This window comes from Orbicella faveolata, unplaced genomic scaffold, assembly GCF_042242905.1.
Source record: "Orbicella faveolata isolate gen_17 unplaced genomic scaffold, um_ofav_v1 contig_26, whole genome shotgun sequence".
NCBI classification, from domain to species: domain Eukaryota; kingdom Metazoa; phylum Cnidaria; class Anthozoa; order Scleractinia; family Merulinidae; genus Orbicella; species Orbicella faveolata.
Genome location: NW_028301554.1, coordinates 14,024,524 through 14,046,486, shown reverse-complemented (window position 1 = coordinate 14,046,486; position 21,963 = coordinate 14,024,524). Strand labels below are relative to the sequence as shown.

Sequence of the window (21,963 nt, the reverse complement as noted above, 5' to 3'; positions counted from 1 at the left end):
CTAATGAACACATATCTAAAGTGCAAATACTCCTTATTATTTAATATTTAGTTACAGTGAAAATCACAACAAATTATGTACAACTCTTTGTAAAATCATGTTTAACTGAGAAAAAATTTGAACATGTAACTGAGAAAGGCCTCAGGGAGCACACTTTTTATCAACCACTGAAAAGTGGATGGAGCATTGTTAAGTCCAAAACACATATCCAGGGAGCCATTTCCCTTTGTGCCTGGATATGTGTACTCCCTAACTGCAATTTATAATTTCAAGCAGGAAAACATGCGTACCTGAATATTTCAATTTGTGCTCTTCCAGAATCTCCCTCCTTAATCCCTCTGGAATTTTCAGTTTTGGTTCATACCTTCCTTGTAATTTCCAATAAACCTCCTTGGGGTGGGTATGGGTATTTCCTTGGAACCCCACAATGAATTAATGTACCTTGATTTTTAAATCCTTAATTGATTAAAGATTTTGAAAACTCTAACAAGGTAATTGAAAATAACTTCTATGTCATACATGTACATGTATTTTTTGCAGTCTAAATGTACTAAGTCTTAGACGGAATCTAGCTGCAGACATGAAACATCCCTCGGATTCAAGCACAGTCTCCAGCAGGTTCTCTATTAGTAGACCTGTGCATGTGCCACCTCCAAAGCTCTACAGACCACTTGTGGTAAGATCAGCAGTTATACTTTATTCCAATTGAGTTTGAGAAATTTTAGTACATATTGTTCCAATGAAACTTGTCAGGGCTGCCATTCACTATTGAGTCATCTGTTTCTTTAATCTTCACACCCATAGCAAGCTTGTTACTTTGTGTATGAATGATATCAATAACAGACAAGATCAGCTGTAACATCAAGGGCTCGTCAAACACACTCAGCCTTAACAGGTGTTACAGGTTATGATGCTTAATGACAGCCCTGTACTTTGCTTTGGTCCATCACACATTCACAGTTATTTTAACTGTTTTAGTGTCAAGCTCACATTTTGCTGTTTGGCAGTAGTACTTTTCCTGCTGCTTTTTCTTTTTATCAATGTTCATTTTTTTTTAATGCTGTTAGAATCATTTAATCGGTCTTTGAAGTTTATTATGCTAACAACTATGCCTGCCTCGCAATACAGCATAAGGCACCCCCTCCCCTCCCCTCCCCTCCCCTCCCAGCATAGCATTATGAGCCAAGGTCCCTCCAGTGAGTCTATACAGTTGTGGGTGTAATCCAAGACTTGCTAATACGTTCCCTGCCAATACTCAACTGCCCACATACAAGGAGTCTGGTACATGTATCGCTTTATTACCAGCCTGATCTTTAACTCACTCTTACAGTTTGAAAGAGTTACACTGTAGTTATTTTGATAAAGTTTTTACTGTCTTTGTATTGATTTGGGTGTTAGACAAGACAGGAAGACAGGAAGGGCAAAGTGCACCTTACAAGAGCAGAAAAACAACAGCAATGGATAGATCGTGAATTAAGTGATGTAAGTTCTGTTTACAGCAAACTATCACTTGAATGTATGTCATGAAATAATTATTTTAAGAAGTCAGTATCTTTACGTGGTGCGATTGGAAAACCATTTTCTCAAGTAATTTGAAGCTGTACAAGAAGAAATGCCTCCTTTCTAAAAATTTAACAAAGGTCAGGCTTTTGTAACAGTTTTATGTAAGATTGGGACAATTCAATTTGATAGCTGAGAATACAGCACTTGTCATTCCTCCTTGAGTCCTTTTTTTCATTGCTACCTCTACACTACATGTCATGTAAACATGGAAAATGCTCTCTGTTTCCTCAGTAGTTTACAAGTAGTGAATTAAATTAATCAAATTCTAATGGGCTGGGTATTTAACAACTTGTGACATGAAGGAAATCAAATATGGCATCGATAGTGTTCACATGCAGATCACAATTCAAGTCTGCTTTCTTTGGTTCAGTAGAAGACACCCTTATTTGTAAAATGTTTAACTTGTAGATACCACAAGTACAGATCTAGTATCTGTCAACCAAGGTAATCTTAATAAGTATTCTTATCATTTTTCCTTTTTACGATTACTTTGCCAGCTTCAGAGAAAGATGCCACATGTGGAGCCAAGTTCCTTTCAGATTGCCTTCCCTAGTAATCTTTACCCACAAAGAAAATCTGCATCAGGTAAATGAAAATGCCAGACCCAGGCTTAGGTTGATTACAGAATATTTCTCTTGGTTTCAAGCAACATTTGTTTACTCTATAAATTAATAAGGGGAAGGACAGTGGCCTCGTGGTTATAAGAGCTCTTGACTTAAGATCAAGTGGTCCAGGTTTGACTCGTGGCAGTCAGGACATGGTGTTGTGTTCTTGGGCAAGACACTTTACCCTCACAGTGCCTTACTCTCCACCCACTTGTAGAAATGGGCACAAGCAAATTTAATGTTTTTAACAGTGTAAAGTGTAAAGTGATCTTTCCAAAGGCCTTTGTGCCAAGGCCTTTGTAAGATCAGGGCTCGAGATTAAATTTTCACCTTGCTAGCCCAGTGGCTAGTGACAGGTTTGATTCGTTAGCCAAAACAAATTTTTCACTAGCCAGACACAGACATTTGCAAACATAGGCATCAATGTTATAATTATAGGCGTTGCTCAACAATTAGGCTCGCTTTCAGCCACTCTCTCAACAACGAAAACCGAAGTTTTCGCTTCCATGAGACAGCGGGTCTAAAACACAGGTCACGGGTCATTGTTTTAGCAATACTGGAACAACCCTAACCCCTTCCTAATGCTAACCTTAGGCCTAAATACTACCCTGTTTAGGCTTAAGGTTAGTATTAGTAAAGGTTTAAGGTTGTTTCAGTATTGGTAAAAATAATCATAACCTGTGACCCGTGACCTGTGTTTTAGACCCGCCATCCGTGAGAAATTCTCACAGAACTTTGCAACTCGGCGCCAAAGAACATTCCTTTCTTTCAAAATGCCTATTCACAATTTCTCACGAACACAACAATTCGTTCCGTTTAAACTTTATTTGCAAGTTGCAAACATAGGCATCGATATTATATAGGCATCATTTAAATTTTCGAACAACTGCGAATTTTTTAATTTTTTGAAAGCATACACGACCTCCAGATGCTACGCACATGAAACATGATCCCTAGAGTTTTGTATGATTTCATGCATGACTAATCATTAGCCGCAAGCAGTTCGTTTGTTGTTCATCGCTTTTTGCAAACAAACAAAAAAGTCAATCATTCTTTTGCATTATAGTAATTTAAAGTTGTTGTTTGGGCCAATACATGATATTTGTTACAGCCAATGTTTTAAATTCTGCATGCTTTGACTCAATTTGGTTTTGTGAAAAATTTGAAATTAACTTTTAATTGATTTCCTCTGGGCCTCCAGTGCTCACAAATTTCAGTTTCACTAGCCAAAATGGCCAGTGAAGCACAAAAACCACTAGCCAAAATGGAATTTCTACTAGTCTGTGGCCAGGTGGCTACCGTTAGTCTCGAGCCCTGTAAGATTCACATCATATCAGAGAAGGTTTTTAAGAAATTTTCCTAAGATCCTTTGAGAATCCCTCAAAGACCTATACAATAACATGTATCTTTAAAGATCTTTGGTAGAGTTCATCGGTAGTGATCTTAAAAGAACCTCAGTGGCCCTACAAGGTTTTTCTTGTGGGTTGATATTTTCACAATATGAGCTATCTGTCATACAAGTCTCAGTGAGTCTCTCAGTGAGTGTCATGCAAGTCTCATTAAAATTATTTTTGAGGGACTGTGGGAGTTGACTCAAAACTCAGAACTTTATTATATGCAAGACAAGCAGTAGCACTGGAAAGAAGAGAAAGTAAACTTTTTCACACTAGTATACAATACACAATGTAATTATGTTATTGGACTAACAAGCAATTCATTGAATTCGTAGATTCTGATTCTGTTATGGAAGAAACCATATCCCAAGAAAGGTATCAACAATACAAGTCATGCAAAAACTTGCTTTATTTACATTGTAACTATGACAATACAGCAAAATAACATGTAGCTCTCAGCTTACTCGAAAGACTCTAAAAAAGACTCCTGGAACAAAACTTGTTTTACAAAATAATGTAAATTTAGTTACTGTTCTTATCTCTGATCAAAAGACACTGACGGCTGATAGAAATGCAAGATTTTATTTTCCACATGGAAACTAACTTACATAATTAATAATTTATTATTATTATAATTGTTACAAGAGGCCTGTATGAATTCAAAGTTGTCGTTATGTTTTGATTCACCTGTAGCCTTGATCTTCACACTTGTGGCAAACTTGTTACTTTTTTTGTGAAATTTATACGAAAGAAAAATTGTATGAACTACAGGCAAGTTCACCCATAACATCAAGGGTCCATCAAGCATGCTCATCTGTAACAGGTGCTATGGGTTATGGCCCTTATTGACAGCCCTGAATGATTGTATATCAATGTTAGTTTTGGAAGTTATTAATAATTCCATTCAAGATTTAACAATCCCTTTGTTAGGAAGCCAGTTATAGCTTGATTTAATGTGAAGGTATTAGGAGTGAGGTAGAGGGTTGAACAAGATTAAAAACTTAATGCACTTAATCCACATTTTCATATTTAACTTTAATTATTTTCAATTTTGTTGGTATTTTGTTGTGGTGTGGAATACTTATAAGATACTTACAGTATAGTTAATTTAGGAGCAAGGAAGGGTGGATCCAGGATTTTACATGAGTGATTTGCAATAATTTAACTAGTCTAACTAGGGGAAGGAGCCCTTGGGGGCACACTCCCCCAAGAAAATTTGAAATTTAATGCTCTCAGAATGCAAATTTTCTGCATTGTGAGAGGTTTGGAAACATTTGAGTGATTTCTGGAAATCACTTGAACTACTCTGGGTCCACCCCTGCTGAAGGCACATGTGGGTCATAGTTTTTATTCCAGGTACTTTTGCTGTAGTAATTACAGTTTCTTGAACAAATGCAATTCACTGTTGCTATGTGAAAAGAACTGCCAGGTCTGTTAAAAAGCATCCCTCCTAGTAGAAACAACTCAGGAATCTGTAAATGTTACACTTGTTTGCATTTATTAGGTATCGGGACAACTGGAGATTCATTCGATTCGCACCGTTATTGACCATGCAGAAATATACCAACAGAATCAGGCAAAATTGCAGAATGAGGTAGAGACAGGCAGTCAAAGTAGTTACCAGTAGATTACTGATAAATTCCTTTCCTTTGAATTGACGCTTTGATCAAACTGGACTAGTTTAGAGTGTGGAGTTAAAGCTACCATAGCATCAGTTGAAGTCGAAGTTTAATAATACTTTGTCATGCTAGTACAAGTAAATAAATAACAGAAATTACAAAAAGTACATGACTGGAGAATAATTGGGGGAAACTAAATTCCCATACAAAGAATATTCTCTGATATTAAACTTTCTAAAAAAAATAAGAGGTGAAATTTTGGATCAAAAGGATTACAAAATGGCATAGTTTGAGAAAATGTTACAGCAACTTTCACTTGAATGGTCGCTGTTTGTGTTTTTGCCTTTGTGTTCAAGAGCTTGACATCTCTTAGTTTCAAAACTAATTCTCAGGGCTCAAAGGGGGAAGCAAATATAATTAAATGTTTTTGAATTTAGCCTTACTTCCATGAAAGATTGTGTAGCTTAATCAACTTTGTTAATCTGGGTGTGACAAAAATACACACACTTTGTTTTGTTTAAAACATTTTAAGTGGGTTTTTTGGTTTCTACAGAACGAATGATGCACAATTGCACTTTATACAACAGGTAAGACACTATCTGGATCAACATAATAGAATTTGTCCAATACCAATTATTGTCTATGTCAGATGCCTTGTAAACAGCTGTAGATAGATCGTACTTACAGTTACTCTAGTATAGCAATTTTTCATATTGTCTTTAATGTTAGAGACGAAAATTAATTTTAGAGTAGACCAATTTTGATATATTAAAATTCATCCTAACACAATAAACCTCAGTACGAGACCCTGAGGGATAACTACAGAGTTTGTGGGGTTTATTCCCTAGAGCCTCGTGCTGAGGTCTGTTGTGTTTGTTATGCTGAATTTTAATATATCGAAATTTGTTTATTATTTGGTGTGTAGAATGTATGGTTGCAACTTCATACCTAAATGAAAGTTGGCATAACATTATTTCCACCATAATGACATCGCTTCTAAGGTTTCAGCTTGGTGATTATAGTTCAGAAAAGGAGTTGTGTGTAATCTTCAGTAATTTCAGCACTTAATGCAGCATTTGTAAAATTATTTAATTATTATTTTTTCTTTCTATTTGTCTTTCTGTTTGCTATCCTTGTACAGTCAAGAGCATTGTCAGACTGTCCTCTTTGGATCCGTTGTGTAATATTATTGACTGATTTGCTGTCCTCTTGACATTTGCGTTTGGTTTTGGAGCACTATCAGATGTTCTGGGCTTCTTCATGACTTCTGAGCTCCTATCATGTAATTTGGTGCTTGTTGCAAGGTGTGTTGCTGTCGCATTTCCACTCAGTTATCTTTCCTTATTGGTCCTTTTTGCTGAATTCTGTAACATTCTTTACGTTGTCAATGTCATAGCTTGCTTACCCATTTTTTATTGAGATACGTCCTAGCACTTCTCCTTTTAGAACTTAGCTCTGGGCACGATTCTGGACATCTTTGGAAGTCTTAGTGGCGTTCAGCGAAAGCTTTGCTCCGTTATTCACTTCCACATCTCAATCTGCACATCTGCTTTGATCTTTGCCACTGTTGTCTGACATCTTTGGTTCTACAGTATTTGCACTTTAATGTTGGTACAAGAGGTTCGTGCAGGCAATTTCTCTTTATTGGTTGAGGTGATTCAGTTGGACCTCCTGTGCTATTGTGAGCTTGGTATCTCGCCTTGGAGGGGCTTGAACCTATTTCTTTTACATCACGGCTCTAGGTCATGATAATCTGTCTAATCTATATGCTGCTGTAAGGTACAGATTCTGAAACGATCAATGTATCTAATAAAATGCGTCCTTTTATAACTCTACCACATATCGATATTTTGTGTTTTTGTAATATTGCCTAAGACCGACGTTTATTTGACCAGATCACAAGCTAAGATGCTATCAATCTATATTTTGAAGAAACGTCATAGGAAAATGAACGTTTTCTGGGTTACGGTCCGACTGGATCGCTTTGAACTTTTAAGAAAGTAACCCAAGTACTGACAACTTGACTTCGTAAGGATGTAGACCTGCAGGCAATTTCACGCCACTGAAGTACTGAGAAAAATTCATACAGGGCCAAAGAAACTAGTGTAAATGGACCGTGAACATATTCTTGCCTTGACGTACGCTGACAAGTGGAAAGTATGAAACTTGTGAAGTACATGATTACAGGGTTAAAATGTTGTCGTGTTTTCTTTACTCTTTGGTAGAGAAACACCATCGAAATGTTTTCATGATTTCGTTTTCTTCATTTATTCCCTTTCAAAAGAAACATGCGTCGCTGCCCGAGTTGTTTTCAAGGGACGCCGTGCTAGAAGAACTAGGTGTCTTACCAGAAGATATACAAGGTGAGAAAATAACGACTTCTTTTTGAATACACTTTCGTTTTATTTCAACTTGAAACTTGCAGGTCAACCTACTAGCATATTAAATGAATAAAACGAACATTTCACTTTGTAAAAGGTTAAGTTTCATGACGCAAAACTCTATTTTTCGCATTTAGCAAACCCGTGCAAGGCGTTATCGTGTTTAGGGCACGTGACACCCTCTGGAGCTCGATGTATATGTTACTTTAAACCTTCCCTTTCCAAGCTCTTTTAACTATATTTAACAGACTACAACTTCGTCGGCCGTATTCGGGATTCAATCAAATAGATAATCATTGATGTTGTATCACTGACCTTGGTGTAGAAACCTTCATTTGTACCATCCACCCGAAGATATAAAAGCTCCATTTTCAAACCTACTGCGTTTTTACTGAGAAAGATGACCTTTTTCATCGTTTATATGTGGCTGTACGCATTAATTATAACCTAAGCCGACTTATTGATACAGCTGACATGAATCATCTTATTTTCATAGATTATGTCATGAAGAGAAGCCAAAGCGAAGCTAGACTCACGGTTTGTACAAACATCAATTGATTACCTCAGTGGCTCATTCGCCGTTGGTAAAGCTTTCATTAGGCAGTGTACTTTAAAAAGAAGCATTTCTACACTAAAGGGTGTAATCTGAAGTCTAGTAACTCTCTGCATAAATTCATTTTTGTTTTCAAACTTTAAGTTATGTTTTTTTAGTTAGGAGTATTACTAGCCAATTACTTACAAACTTGTCTTCGTCACTTAGAAACCGATTTTCGTTCCTGTTGTTGAGAAATCTTTCTTTTCTAGCCTTCATTATTTCTCTATGCTGAAGGTTGTTATGTGTTTTATATTTCAGGAGGAAAAAGCGGTTGATGAACGTGATGCTGACAGGACAGCTTCCAAAAAGTATGTTCCAGTGGGGTTTTTTTGCCCTTAGACGGCAAACATTTGTTAACCATCCGAAAGTAACGGCTACCAGGAAGTAGTGGCCCCCTGCTGAATCCAAAAGTAACAGGGGTCGTTACTTCTATAGGAATCCTGCAGTGTGACGCGAACAATACGTGTCGCGAACATAAAATGACGCGAAAATTAATTGACTCACATTACGTTACTGTTGACATAGAGTCCCGCCGTTGCGTCTTTGTTGGTTTTGGCGTTATTGTACCTTTGATAAAGTCGGTTTACTAAATTCAAGGACATGTTAAAGTTACATTGCGTATGAAATAAGTTGTGTGTTACTCCTGGTTACTCAAAAACGCGAAGTTTAAGTGATTCAAAATACAAAATTTTCGCCAAATCGTGGAATTTAAGTGTCCCGAAATATGTGCACCTCAAAATCGCGAAACAAATGTGTCGCGAAAATTTCATGTAATAAGGTAGATTCATTCCGGTATTGATTGCCTATGAGATCCTTTTGCGCTGATTTCATTCTATGCCAGTAAGCATGATCATTAACAAACGAAAGCGAAGTCCTTACTAAGGAACCCAGATTCACGGGGTTATTTCAGTTGGATTAAGTAATGCAAAGCCCTAAGCTTAACACCGAGGTATACTATATCCCCCGGGGGAGGGGTATTCCCAGAAAAGTTGGGTGGGGGTGTGCGGCCCGCTTCCCTAAACCCTTACCCTATTTATGACCAAAATCTGCGATATTCCCTACCCTATTTATGACCTGACCAAATATTCGATACCCCATTTATGACCTGACCATTAAATCAAAACCCTGTTTCTGACCTGCGTTATAATAAGTTCCCTAGTTCAGACCAATGTTAAATTACCGTAAACATAATTTGTGAAGGGCTTTTGTTAATTTTCTTTTCGATAATGATGTAAAAGTGGCTTCTTCTTAAAAACATACCCATATCAAGGCTAGAGTGCAAAAACCATACCCTATTTATGACCAAAATGGCCAAAATAGTCTAAAATCGATGCCCTATTTATGACCAAAACGGCTGAAAAACCATACCCTTTGGGGCCGCACATAACTATATAGCTCACATAAGGGAGTCCCCCCCCCCCGGACTACATCAAAACAAAAAATTCCAGTTATCTAGTTCTTCATCAAATTATCCAAGAACTTAACGCGACCTCGTGACTGTGTTGACGTTATCTTCAAGTAATCAGAGCTTAGCTTGTGATGTAACATTAATTTTTGATTATATTGCTTTGTAATTGCGAAACTGAATATAAAACATTTTAGAAACAAGAGAGTAAGAGTTCCCGGGTGTGTTTTAAAGCGCCATGTAGAGGCAGGCGCAAACGTGTTTGCAGTACTGCTATATTGCAAATGAATGCTTGAACTACTGTATGAGAAAACGTGAGATTTTCTTTGAATCTGAGGGGATGGTAATGTGTTTTTTAGGCTCGGTGCGGCGGACCACGCCTCGCAGGATCTCGTCAAACTACTTGGCTTGTCCTCATCAAGAAAACCTACGGTAAATGAAGATTCTTGATTCTATTTTATCAACAATGCTTTGTATTCATCAGCGCAAGCACCTTTCTTGGTCAAGCTGAGCCCGAGATCGCAATTGGTTTCTTCATTTCGTTTGATTTGAATAGACTACCTTTTTGTAGCATTACTCTTGTATTCATGTAAACTGTAAATGATTTGTTTATACATGTAACAAAGAGAAGATTTCAAGAACTCCTTAATTACAAAGTGTAGATGCTCCAGATTGAATTAGGGTTCGGAGCTTTGGGGCATCTTTCTTTTTGTCAATGCATTCTTGTTCAGGCTTTTTGGAATTAGAAGTTTAATCATTTTTGTTAATCTGTTTTTACTGTGTATAAAAATCCTCAATAAAATTATATCGATTGACGCGGGAAAAGCCGTTGTATCTTATCTATTCATTACGTTGTGTTTTAGGAAAGGGTTCAAGGCGAGGAAGAAAATGATGATTTACCACCACTTCTCCAGGTCTGATCTCTTGATTATTCAACAATTAGTCCATTCACCCTTGTTGAATACAAGATGATAAATAGCAAAACAGGCACGTGGCGCCGAGTAACGCGCCGAGGTTGTTAGAATTTAAAGGGAGTTTAAGAAACCACGACGCAACACCGAGGACAACGTCAACAACAACATCCTCTTTATTACCCTTTTTTCATTAATTAATACAGAAATATATATAATATTGCTAAGAATTAGGGTTCTGGCAACGCGAAATAACCACTAGGTTAAAAATGCTAGGTTGCCAGTTTACAAATTGGTTAGTCAAATTTTGGCAGGACACACACGCGTACACATGGTCACACATACAAAATATAATATATACCAGAAAGTAAAGAAGAAAAGAAGCTGAAATTACACGCGTGATCTATTACCTTAAATAAAAAAATATATTTGAACTGAACAATGAAGAATATCAAATAAATAATGGTAAGGCGTTGCAAAAGCAGTGATAATTATTATCTTAATGTGAAAAAAAAAAGAGAGAGAATTGACTAGTAGCTTTGGAGAAAGCTCTGTTTCAATTTAACTTTGAATGATGAAATTGGCAAGTGCTTTTGAGGTTGGACAACGTCGATTAAAAAATGATTTTATATTTTACCTACGAATCTCGTGATACTCTAAAGTCATTTTTCTTTGTTTGTCAGTGTCAAAACTATCATGAAATTGAATCTGGGGCGAAACGCTTGAAATAAAAATAAAAAAATTACATGTAGCCGTCGTGGCTCACGTTCTGCGGACAACGCAGAATTTGGTCATTTCACGTTGTTGTCCTGCAGAGGACGGCAAAGAAATGTACCAAGAATTATAACGCATGTCAATTCTTCTTTAAGTGGCTGGCAATAGTCTCCAGCACTTTCCAGCGGTTATGCTTTGACGGATCATTGCTGCCATACTTCATCAAATGATGGTACTCTCGGCAGCGAAAAAATGTCACCAGCCTGTTGTTTTTTTACATTTCTTTTCTTTATTGTTCCAGGCACTTGCTCGTCACAGCACTACCGACAGGGAAAGAGATCAACGAAAACAAAGAAGACTTCAAAAAGAAGTTGAATCCAAGGACGATCAAGATGATTCAGCCAGTGTCACTTCCAGTATACAGTCAACAGAGGCGTCCTCAGTGGCTAATGATCCAACTGTACTTGATGAAAAGTAAGACTGCTTCTCTCAGTTTCCAAGCTCTGCATCCTTCAGTCTGTGAGACCTCCACTGTATATTTTTTTCACATTTCACTTAAAAGTGATGTCAGTGTATTCTGATCGCGAAGATTTTTTTTAACAATATGAAGCCAAAGAAAGTCAGCTAGAAAAATCAAGAGCTCTGTTTCGAATAAATTTGAACAACAAAAGCAAACTCAACAGATGTGCAATAGTTTGAAATTCTTTGGTGATTATTTGTTTAGAAATAATTATCTATACAGTAGTTTTAACAGAAATTTTCTTATTCTCCCTAGCTGGGGTAAACAAGAAACGTTGGTCACGTTAGGTCCTTTCCTACATACAGCTAACTTCCTTCTTAATGTACCATGATATGCGCTAGTTTTGCGGACATTTTTTTTACGGAAATTTAGGGAAGAAATATGCCAGGGTTTTAGTTTCATATATTCTTGGTTTCATGTGGTTTTTATCTTCTACATTTCAGTATCACGGAATTTACCGGTGAAGAGGTTAGTAGATTCTTTTCTTAAAAAATGTTTCTCACAGTAAGCCTCGAACGTTGATGCGAGTTTAACTTCAGTTTATGGATAAGTGTTTCACATATTCATTACGTTTCGATTTTTATCTACAACAGCATCCACAGCCTGCAGTGGTCTCATTGCGACTTCCTGATAAGGTAAGTCATGTTTACATTATCCTGATTAGCGTGTAATGCAACTCAGACAAAATTACTAATTGATGTTAACTTTTGTTGATTATGAACATTGCAGACGCTTGCAACTCTTTGTAATCAATGAAGCTGATATAAAGGAAATTCGTGTAAACTGAATCTAACTATTCCCCGTCGGAATCGATTTGTATTAAAACTCTTTATGTGTCCCAATAAAGATGTAATTCAATTCAGTACGTGGAACTGAACACCTTTGGCAACTGTAGGTGGAATGTTTCATTTCTTATCTTGACTTAAATCATTACTACTGTACAATCTATATTTCCCTCAGCACAACACGTTTATTAAAGGTAAGACGAATTTTGCAAGGTCCTCAAGAAGTGGTAAAATATACCCACCTAACAATGTTAGAATAACATGACGCGACATCACTTTTCTTGTTTTTAATTCCTCCCCACTGGTGCTTGATTGAAACAGGCTTTTGATATAATTTTCCTTTTTAACAACTTTATAAATGCACTTTTAACAAGGTTTTCATGATTTGTGTTCATCAAAACAAGACAGCGCTCAGCTTACAGCTCTGTAAAAGCTGTTTTAAAAACTCCCGAACTGTACCTCAACAGTGTGTCATACATTTGGTAGTGCATGGTCATCTAGTACGTGTACGTTGAGGTCAACACGCATTGAATACGTTTGCAAGAATGGACAGCTGGCAGCCGGTCTTTTCTCTTAGGGTTAGACAAGAGTTTATACGTGAACAACAACGCTAAGGGGTGTTTGGACGAAAATGGGTTGGGACGAGAAGAAGTGAGTGCTGCGTCCATGTCTCTTTCTAATCCCTTCTAGTCTCGCCTCATACTCACTGCCGGATTTTGAGAGAAAAATAGATTGCCAGCAGTTTAGGGCATGAGTCACTTTGTGTGAAGCTTTTTAATTTGTATCACCCTGCAGTTGTGCGAGAAATTAAGTGAAAATTGTTCTGTTTCCGATATAAATACTGGTCAATACTTACGTCCTGAGCTAATGATCTTGATTGTTGTCGCATCACGTATGTGTTTTCTTAACTTTTGCAGTCAGTTGTAAGGACATCAGATGTTAGAGTCTCTAACAGAGTTAACAAAGCTTCAGTGACACTCAACAGATATCCTACAGTCTATAACGACCTGACAGGAGAGGTAAGAAATGGCATACTTATTGTGTAGTCATGAAGAATTATCTCTGATCGATAGTAAAGCGTGATCGCTGTGCACTTGACCTCTTAACGGCCTGTTTTGTCTTGTTTTAGATCGATGCACCCACAGTTAAGTGGCTGGACAAGAACCTTTTTATAGGCGAGGAAATCAAAGAGGTTTATGAAGAAATCATAAAGACTATAGGAACTGACCATCTTCTGTTTGATCAGGTGAGTTGAAAGAGAAGGTAGCTTACATTTAAAAGATTACAAATTAAACCTAGAGAATAATTGACGCTCCTCATGGCAAAATACCCAAGCTTGAAGTGGACAAACACTGCTGCATGTAGTGTCCGTGTGATTGTTTTTGAAACTGTTAGAAGTCTTTTTCTTTTCTTCATCGAAAGTTTGAAGTAATATATCAAACACGAAAGACCCTGTTTGACCACATTTCCAACTCCGAGAAGAGAGTTGAAAATGCGACGCGACGCGGATTATTTTTGACGAGCTTTGAGGGGTTTGGAAATGTGGTCAAACACTGTCTTGAATGTTTGATATATCGTCTCAGTCGAAATAAAACTAAGGAGAAAACAGAGAATTAAACCTTAGTAACTGATGCTAAAGAAGGCCTCATATCTAAACCACTGTCACGATTATGATTTCTTTTGTTTTAACTTGGTGAATCATGAATGCCTTGAGAAATAGTAATGAAACATTTTTATCATTACAGGATGCATACGTGGAAAAGAGTGCCGACGATGTGGATGTTAGTCTATGTACCTCATCCTCTTCTCTTGTCAAACCTCGTGCAGAACGTATTCTTAATAAACAACTGAAAAAAGACATTCCTCCACCATGGGGAAACAACGCTGCTGACAACTGGAGAAACAGGTTCGAAAGAAAGAACACTTCAGCTTGTTTTTTGTTTGTTTATTTGTTTGTATTTTTTATCTTATAAGTCTTTGAACTGTGACGAAGAAGCATTCGCCATCTCTAACATTTTAAGCACTGCCACCATATCCCCCTTATACTTATGTTGAACATCTAATTTCCCTTCAAAATATCAGTAGATTGTCATGCAGTCAGGTAATGAGAATATTGAATATCGTTATGAGATAACAACAAATCCTAATAAATAATATAAGGGAAATAGCATAGCCACTTCAAGAAGAATTGGCCCTCCCTTCGGAAGGACGTCCCTCCTCCCTGATCACCTCCTCTCCAAATAGGATTGCTGTACCAGCGGAGCAACTCCCATCGTTGGGTACCCCTCTGATGAATGGTGTGACTCCATTGTGAAAAAAATAGATGGAACACTGGAATATCCAGGATCAAAAACGGTAACCTGGTCAAATAATGTTTAATGTTATTTTGCAGCCCAAAGTTTGGTGGTCTTGGGCGGGAGGACATCTTGCAGGTACGTTAATTAACATATCACTACAAAGCTTACAAGCCTTTCTTTGCCAGCTATGGTGGTAGGCCTATTAGAAACCTGAAGAAGGAACATGCAGCCTGTGGCAAACAGGAAGAGAGTATGTAGCCTGTGGCAATTGTGGGGAAAAAACGGCAAAACTAAGCACGATTAGTTTTAGTTTTCATATCACTGATCAAAGGTACAAATTGATGTGAAGTTTATATGAAATAGTTCATATATGATCTGCGGTTGTAGATGAAAGTGAAGAATGATCATCGCAGTAAATTTTGCAATTTAAGCAATTGGAAAGAAGAAGCCGACTTCTTCTTTCCAATTGCTTAAATTGCAAAATTTACTGCGATGATCATTCTTCACTTTCAAAGGTACAAATTGTATGCTGAGATTGTTCAAGAATAATGCATGAGCTTTGTGAACCACTTACACGGAACACAAAAACAACTGAATTTATTATATGGGAAAACCTGCCACAGTAATAAACTCGGGTTATATTTGTATACTACAGGAAGATTAAACAGGGTTCTTTATTTTTTTTTTATTTTTTTCTTTTGTCAGGCAAAGTTGAAGAAAGGTGATGACAGTGGTCAAGGCAAATCCTACAACTCATGGTTAGCTTGGTGGCGCAGTACAATTACTACAGATGACTTCCTTAAGTTCCTCTCCACGCAGGTAACAGCTTCACTGCCGCTTGTCTAAGATCCTCTTATCTGTGGTCTCGTGGCTTACAGTTACAGGTTTGGAGTTCGGGTCCTAGCCTTGAACCTTGTTTCCTCTAGGCAGCTTCTTTATTCTCATGCCTCACTACATTCTATGTAGTGTGAGCCTATATCGGTGAGTTTTCTGTGCACATGGCAAAAATGCTCACCACAGACATGCGAGGGACTATGGTCTGGGTGTCTGGAAAACCCGAATAGTGAATAGCGAACAGCGAATTGCCCCGAATAGCGAATAACGAATAGTACGAATAGTCTCGAATACTGGCGAACAGTTTCGAATAGTGGCCAATTGTGGCAAATACTGGCAAATCGTAGCAAATAGGGTACCCAGTATCTCGCAGTCAACCTCCCAGCAACGTAGGATGGGATTTGCCCCCTAAAAAGCACAGACGCTTATCAGGACAACAGGTGTTTCTAAATGTAATTTCTTCCGTTTTAACCGCTGCAAAAGCGTAAATACGTCTTTATTAGGTTATCCTTGTGTTTTCTGTTTTCTTAACGTCGGCGATGGACAGTCCTAGCCCAAGTACGGAGAAGAAAAGGTAATAAATTCACTGGAATTCTGTTGCTTATCTGGATAATTAATTTAAGCAGGATATTAGATCTAAAGCGGTGACTATTGACGACTATTCGTCACTATTCGTAGGCTCGATTACCAGCCGCTGTTCGGGAAAAGAGCCCGCGCTCCTCCTCCGAACTCACTCTCTTCTCGGGGAGGAACGTAGACCGGACTCGAGAAAGCGGCGGAAATCGAGCCTACACTATTCGCCACTTTTCGCGGCTGTTCGCCACTATTGGCACTATTCGAGACTATTCGCACTATTCGGGACTATTCGCTATTCGCTGTTGGGGTTTTCCAGACACCCCTATGGTCTACACATCTAGGCAGAGTCTTCGATCGATATCATCTTAACTCAGCAATAATTGCAATCTTGTAGGTAACTGCTTCGCTGTTGACTGATTCCACCCACTTCTTTTACATTACTGCGCCTTTCAATAGCATGCGGACTCTAAAACTCGAAGCTCAACCGACAAATGCGTTTTTCGCTATCGTCAATCAAGTGTTCGGCGGCTCCTCTCAGCTTCCGACTACTGCCGAGCGAGCGGTAATCAAATCGCTGAGTACAGGTCAGACAACGAAACAGTGCTCGACAGTAGTCGGAAGCTGGGAGGAGCCGCCGAACATTTGATTGACGGTAGCGAAAAACGCATTTGTCAGTTAAGCTTTGAATTTTAGAGTCCGCATGTTATTGAAAGGCGCAGTAACAAACTGACGAATGCTCTTGAAGTACGTCGATTGAGAGCATTCCAAAAACTCATTCGAAGATCTATTGTGCTATCTGAAGTAATCCGCAGCCGTTTTTCCCATGGCGTTTTTCAGTTTTCGAGGAAAAGTTGAGGCTACTAGTATTCCTCGCTACCATGCACAGTCAGTAACATTTAATTCACGGTGATAGCGCAGAGAACAACTATTTAGGTATGTTTCTTCCAGGAAAACGACTACATGTCTTTGCTGTTCCATTTGTACGACTCTGATCACGAGGCTGATGACGAAGACGATGGAGACGAGGCTCGTCCTGACACCATTCAAATGGCTTTGTTAAGGTAACCGCTGGCCTGCAGGGCAGGCGTTTCTTGGTAAAGGACAAAAGTTAACGATCACTTATGAGGAGCGCGAATCAAAAGAAAGCTAAAGACGTGGAGGTGAAGATTCTGTTTCACGACTGGATGTTTCAATGCTTTTAAATGAGGGCCTTACGTGCCACGAAGAGGGCCAAAGCTGAAGGTGTTTTACCGAATGAGTAGCTCTAAGAATTAGATGGATTAATTAAGCTCAATTTTAATTAGTTTTGGTTATACTATTTTGTTGTACTAAATTCCAGCGATCTCTATTCTTAGGGAACGAGAGAAAAAACTAGCCGAACTGAAGTCAATAAAAACTGAATATCAACCTGGCGTGTGGAATGTCAACAGCGTTCTTTTGGGAGGGCTTGGAAACGAGCCTGATGTGGATGGTAAGTAGCTCTGTCACAACTACCTTCAAAAGAGGATTTAAACCTTTCAGAGCTCTACACAGTGTTTAAAGAAAATCTAAATAAATTTAGTATAAATCACGAATGCCGCTCTCTGATTGGCTACACTACTCACTATGCATTCTGTGATAGATAGTGAGTAGCGTAGCAGTGTGCGCTTGTTAACAATAGGACGGCCGCTTCTTGGCAGTTTCGAAGTGTCTGTGAAGAGGATTTAGATAAACTTTTGAACGAATAGTCGATTTGTACTAAAACAATTAGATTATTCGCTCTCGATTTCTATGCGTGATAGTTGACTTAGGCTGCGCCCTCCTCAACTATCACACGATAGAAATCTCGAGCATATAATCTAATTGCTTAATAGAGCTCAAGATCGACTACAACGGTTTTAAACACTTTCCCGCATGTACAGAGCACATACAACCACCGTCCTTTTTTTGTGACTTTCAGACTCATATTCTTTGTTTCATTACTGCTCGATGGTATAGTTATCTTCGGTAAAAACGTTCAACGTTTTTACTGAAGGTAATCCCTACTATGATTGTTGCATTGATGACATGACCTACCTGTCCTTTGTATACCATTGGAGCGGTGGACAGGTGTCTTTGAGATAACAGTAGTGGCTTCAAGAAACGTGTCACACTTATTTAGCGTTTCTTTTTTAGGTAAGCCCAAAATGTACTTTTTTCAGACTTGATTATTACCTTTAACTATTTGGTAGTTTGGACAAGTCTTTAATAGTACTATCGTAAAGTTAAAAGCTTATCTTTTTTACGAGGGACCCTTTGTATTCTTCTGTTCCGGGCGTTTTGGTGGTAGATGAAAAGATGTGGTTGCATTCGTTTCAAGGAACCTTGAAGTTCATTCTCGGGTTCACGTTTGACTGTCCAAAACACTGCCATACCCTTGGTTGTGTACGCAGCTTTAAGCAGGCAAATGTTTCTATTTTCTTCGGATTTCTTAGAGGAAGAGCTCCTGGCCAATCTTGAAGACACATTCCTGCCCGTGCGATCGGTCACGCCATCTAAACAGTCAAGTGGAGCAGTCGCCTCGCCGTCGGCTCGTTCTTTTGGAAGTGTCAAGTCTTCGGCATCAAGAAGCGCGACTCCAAACTCTGACCAGCAAAGGCTGGAGAAATTGTTCAAGGCGAGCTCTGTTGGGGTCATACCGCAGCCTGCTGGTAGCATTTGCGGCGGGGACACTGTCAGTACAAGTGAGGTAAGTGGCTCTGGGGAATTTCTGCAGGTGGACTCTTCTCTCGGGAGGGTCATGAGGAAGACGACGGGATCTCGTCTCTTTGCTGCACGGAGAGCCTGCTTACGGGCTTATTGTGGATTGTTCATAAGACATACCTTTCCTTCAGAAAGATGAAGTCTGGATCTCGCCAAAGAGCTCTTTATCACCGGAGCTTGTCCTGGTGTCTGTAGCACAAAGCGAGTGCGAGTATTTGAACTAACCTCGCCTCCGGGTGGGATTCTAGTCCATCGTAGAATTTACCCCCTCCCCCCCCCCCCCCTGGCTTCACCTACGCCTTGGTCGAAAGAAGTAGTATGAGAGTCGCCCAAGCACACGGCATAATGTCCTCGATCACCACTAGGGCCACTCGAACCAGGGCTTCTCGATTCGGTGTCCAGCCTATTACCCATAAGATGCCACGCGTCCCAAATTTGATCAGAGGACCTAACGTTGATGCGACTTTTCATTTGACTTATATGCAGTCTGTTGTTTATTAGGCTGCGTCATTGTCTCCGCAAGATCGCTTGGAAAGAGTTTGGACGTTACTGTGCATGCCTGATGCACAAAGACTAGATATGGCCATCAAATACAGCGCTGAACCCTACAGTAACAATCTCCTGGAGGTGAGTGAGATGACGCTTTGTTTTGTCTATCTTGTGTGATTTCAAGTCTTTTTTAAGGACTTTGCAAAATTGCTCCCTGTTTTAACTTGACTATGCTAGAAACAGGAGAAAATCACTAGGAGAGTCCATGCGTTTAGTTATTCTAAATTCTAAAAATAGCTTTTACTATCTTATCCGCAAATTCTTCTTATGTTACTCCAAGCATCGAAGCTACTTACTAAATGAATGGTATTCAAGATCAGTGGAGATCTTATGGATCTATTTAACGCTGGTATTGACATTACTTCAGTGCCAGTCAACTAGGCAACTACTATCTTATCCGCAAATTCTTCTCACGTTACTTCAAGCATCGAAGCTACTTACAAACTGAATGGTATTCAAGAACACTAGAGAGCATATCGATCTATTTAACGCTGGTATTGACATTACTTCAGTGTCAGTCAACTAGGCAGCTTATAAGCTGTTTCAACATTGCAGACTTTAACGTTCTGGGAGATTGCTACAGAGGTGATTTTACAGCGCGAGAGTTTAATGACAAAGCTAGAAGACTTTGAAAGAACTGCTTCAGATCCCAACAGATTCTTCGCGAAAGGTAAGCTCGATATGAACTTGCAAAACACCCTTCAGTTGGTGATTTTAACTTGCCATGTGCTAATCCTAGATAACACTGGTTCATCCGCCGCAAGAATTAGAGAATCCAAGACAAGGGACTGGTTTAATACGGTAATACCAAATGTCTTCTGTCTATTCTAATGTAAGGTTTTTAACGTTGTAGTGTCAAAACAAATCTCTAGCTTAAGTTGTTTGTATTTGATTGATAATCTTTGTCATTGCATAAACTATGGAGGTATATTAAACAACACAACCGTATATTCTCAAATTTGAAGTTAATATTCGGTACTAAAGTAGTGCCAGCGAAGTTGAGATTTACTTGAAGTTATTAAGGACGTTCGCGCGAAAATTTTCCAGTCGATAGATTTTTTTTAAATTTTTACTTCAGTCAGAGAATGAGTTACTTGTGTCAGAAATGCGAAAAAAAATTGGGGGTCACGGACTTCGTTTCAGAGATAAAGCGTGTTGAAAACTACCCTGATTTTGAAAAATTGGCGTACGTAATTCAGCATGGTCTACAGGGGTTTATAGCTAAAAATATCGAAGGTGAGTCAACGGAGGCAAACTATCTTAGTCATATTTTGTAGAAGTTGGTCTGTTGCGAAAATAATTCCAAATGTTACGAACGTTTTCACAAAACTTAACCCTTCAAGAGGCATTTGAAACCGTCGCACAGATAAACGAAGAGCTTAGAAGAAGGAATGCGATGGTGTGTTTTACCAGAATTTCAAACCTCTAGTCGATAGATTTTCCTCATTTTTTCGCTTAACGTAGAAAATCGGTAGAGAAAATGATCCATCAAAAGAAAAATAGGGGTCCCCAAACGTCCAAGATCGTTAAATCCAGGCAAAGCTATAGCAATGGCCATCTGCCCTATCATTGCTCTTTGTGAACCCAGACTCATGGAAACACGCCTCAAACTACAGTCAATACTTGTATCGGACACAAATAAACTTTTTAACTTTGATTTTGACAGACAGCTGAATCCTTGTTAATATATTGGAACCAAATTGCTTGCCACGGCTATCAAACTGCAAAATAGAAAAGACTACAGTGCAGCTGCTATTTTCCTAATTTATTCAATTTTCAACAATAGAAATCAGATCAGTCTTTTCTCACGCAAAGCTAATGATTAGTTGATTAAAATGACTGGAAAAAAATTTGGGGTGCCCGAGCTCGTTAGTGAGCTATAGCCATTTTTCAACTGACAGAACTCAATATCAAGGCAAATCCGTCATGTTTTCAATGTGCACGTGTACGAGCGCGCGCTAATGACGCCATAAATTATGCGTAGTAAGGATGCGCATTGCAAATGTCAGGAATCACCTTAAATCAAATGGCAGTGTCAGTTGGTTGCAACTCTTAATGCAGGTGACACGTTTCCGTTAACGTGGTTTATTCTCATCTGTCCCAGCGCCTGTCAAAGATTGAAAGTCAGGTCAGAAGAGCAGTGACAAACGTTCATCGTCAGTTTGGAGATACCGTAACATTTCAGGTATGCCCTTATTGAAATGTCATCCCGAAAACTCCTCACAGCTCCTATCCCAGGTGATTACTTACTTGAGTAGCATATACTCGATTTGGGGGTTTTCACGTAACCTCGTTCCCAAGATCTTGGAAATGAGGTTTTTCTCGCCAGTATCTCGGATGGATCCCTGGACATGGTTTAAAGCTTTGCTGTGCGACTGTCTGTTTGTTCTACTGTTGCTCCCAAGGTCTTGCACCTTTTTTTCCGTTCAACCTGCCTCTAAACAACATTTCTTAGATGCCAAGTTGATCTAGGGGGAGATAGTTTCAACTGTTT

General features: G+C 38.8%; 1 protein-coding gene across 1 annotated transcript in view; it reads left to right on the top strand.

Annotated features, from left to right (window-relative positions):
- Nucleotides 1-21,963, top strand: part of LOC110058810 (coiled-coil domain-containing protein 87-like) — a 28,082-nt gene that overhangs the window by 5,764 nt on the left and 355 nt on the right. Inside the window, exons 9-33 of the mRNA XM_089296333.1 lie at nucleotides 541-676; nucleotides 1,399-1,482; nucleotides 2,061-2,148; nucleotides 3,898-3,937; nucleotides 5,735-5,768; nucleotides 7,466-7,544; nucleotides 8,059-8,099; nucleotides 8,416-8,465; nucleotides 9,922-9,994; nucleotides 10,426-10,476; nucleotides 11,489-11,661; nucleotides 12,151-12,175; nucleotides 12,301-12,342; nucleotides 13,410-13,511; nucleotides 13,622-13,738; nucleotides 14,238-14,398; nucleotides 14,885-14,924; nucleotides 15,495-15,608; nucleotides 17,148-17,260; nucleotides 17,555-17,670; nucleotides 18,653-18,906; nucleotides 19,422-19,547; nucleotides 20,025-20,139; nucleotides 20,209-20,270; nucleotides 21,574-21,654. Coding sequence (XP_089152459.1) covers nucleotides 541-676; nucleotides 1,399-1,482; nucleotides 2,061-2,148; nucleotides 3,898-3,937; nucleotides 5,735-5,768; nucleotides 7,466-7,544; nucleotides 8,059-8,099; nucleotides 8,416-8,465; nucleotides 9,922-9,994; nucleotides 10,426-10,476; nucleotides 11,489-11,661; nucleotides 12,151-12,175; nucleotides 12,301-12,342; nucleotides 13,410-13,511; nucleotides 13,622-13,738; nucleotides 14,238-14,398; nucleotides 14,885-14,924; nucleotides 15,495-15,608; nucleotides 17,148-17,260; nucleotides 17,555-17,670; nucleotides 18,653-18,906; nucleotides 19,422-19,547; nucleotides 20,025-20,139; nucleotides 20,209-20,270; nucleotides 21,574-21,654 — 2,317 coding nt within the window. The remainder of the gene's footprint in view (nucleotides 1-540; nucleotides 677-1,398; nucleotides 1,483-2,060; nucleotides 2,149-3,897; nucleotides 3,938-5,734; nucleotides 5,769-7,465; nucleotides 7,545-8,058; nucleotides 8,100-8,415; nucleotides 8,466-9,921; nucleotides 9,995-10,425; nucleotides 10,477-11,488; nucleotides 11,662-12,150; nucleotides 12,176-12,300; nucleotides 12,343-13,409; nucleotides 13,512-13,621; nucleotides 13,739-14,237; nucleotides 14,399-14,884; nucleotides 14,925-15,494; nucleotides 15,609-17,147; nucleotides 17,261-17,554; nucleotides 17,671-18,652; nucleotides 18,907-19,421; nucleotides 19,548-20,024; nucleotides 20,140-20,208; nucleotides 20,271-21,573; nucleotides 21,655-21,963) is intronic.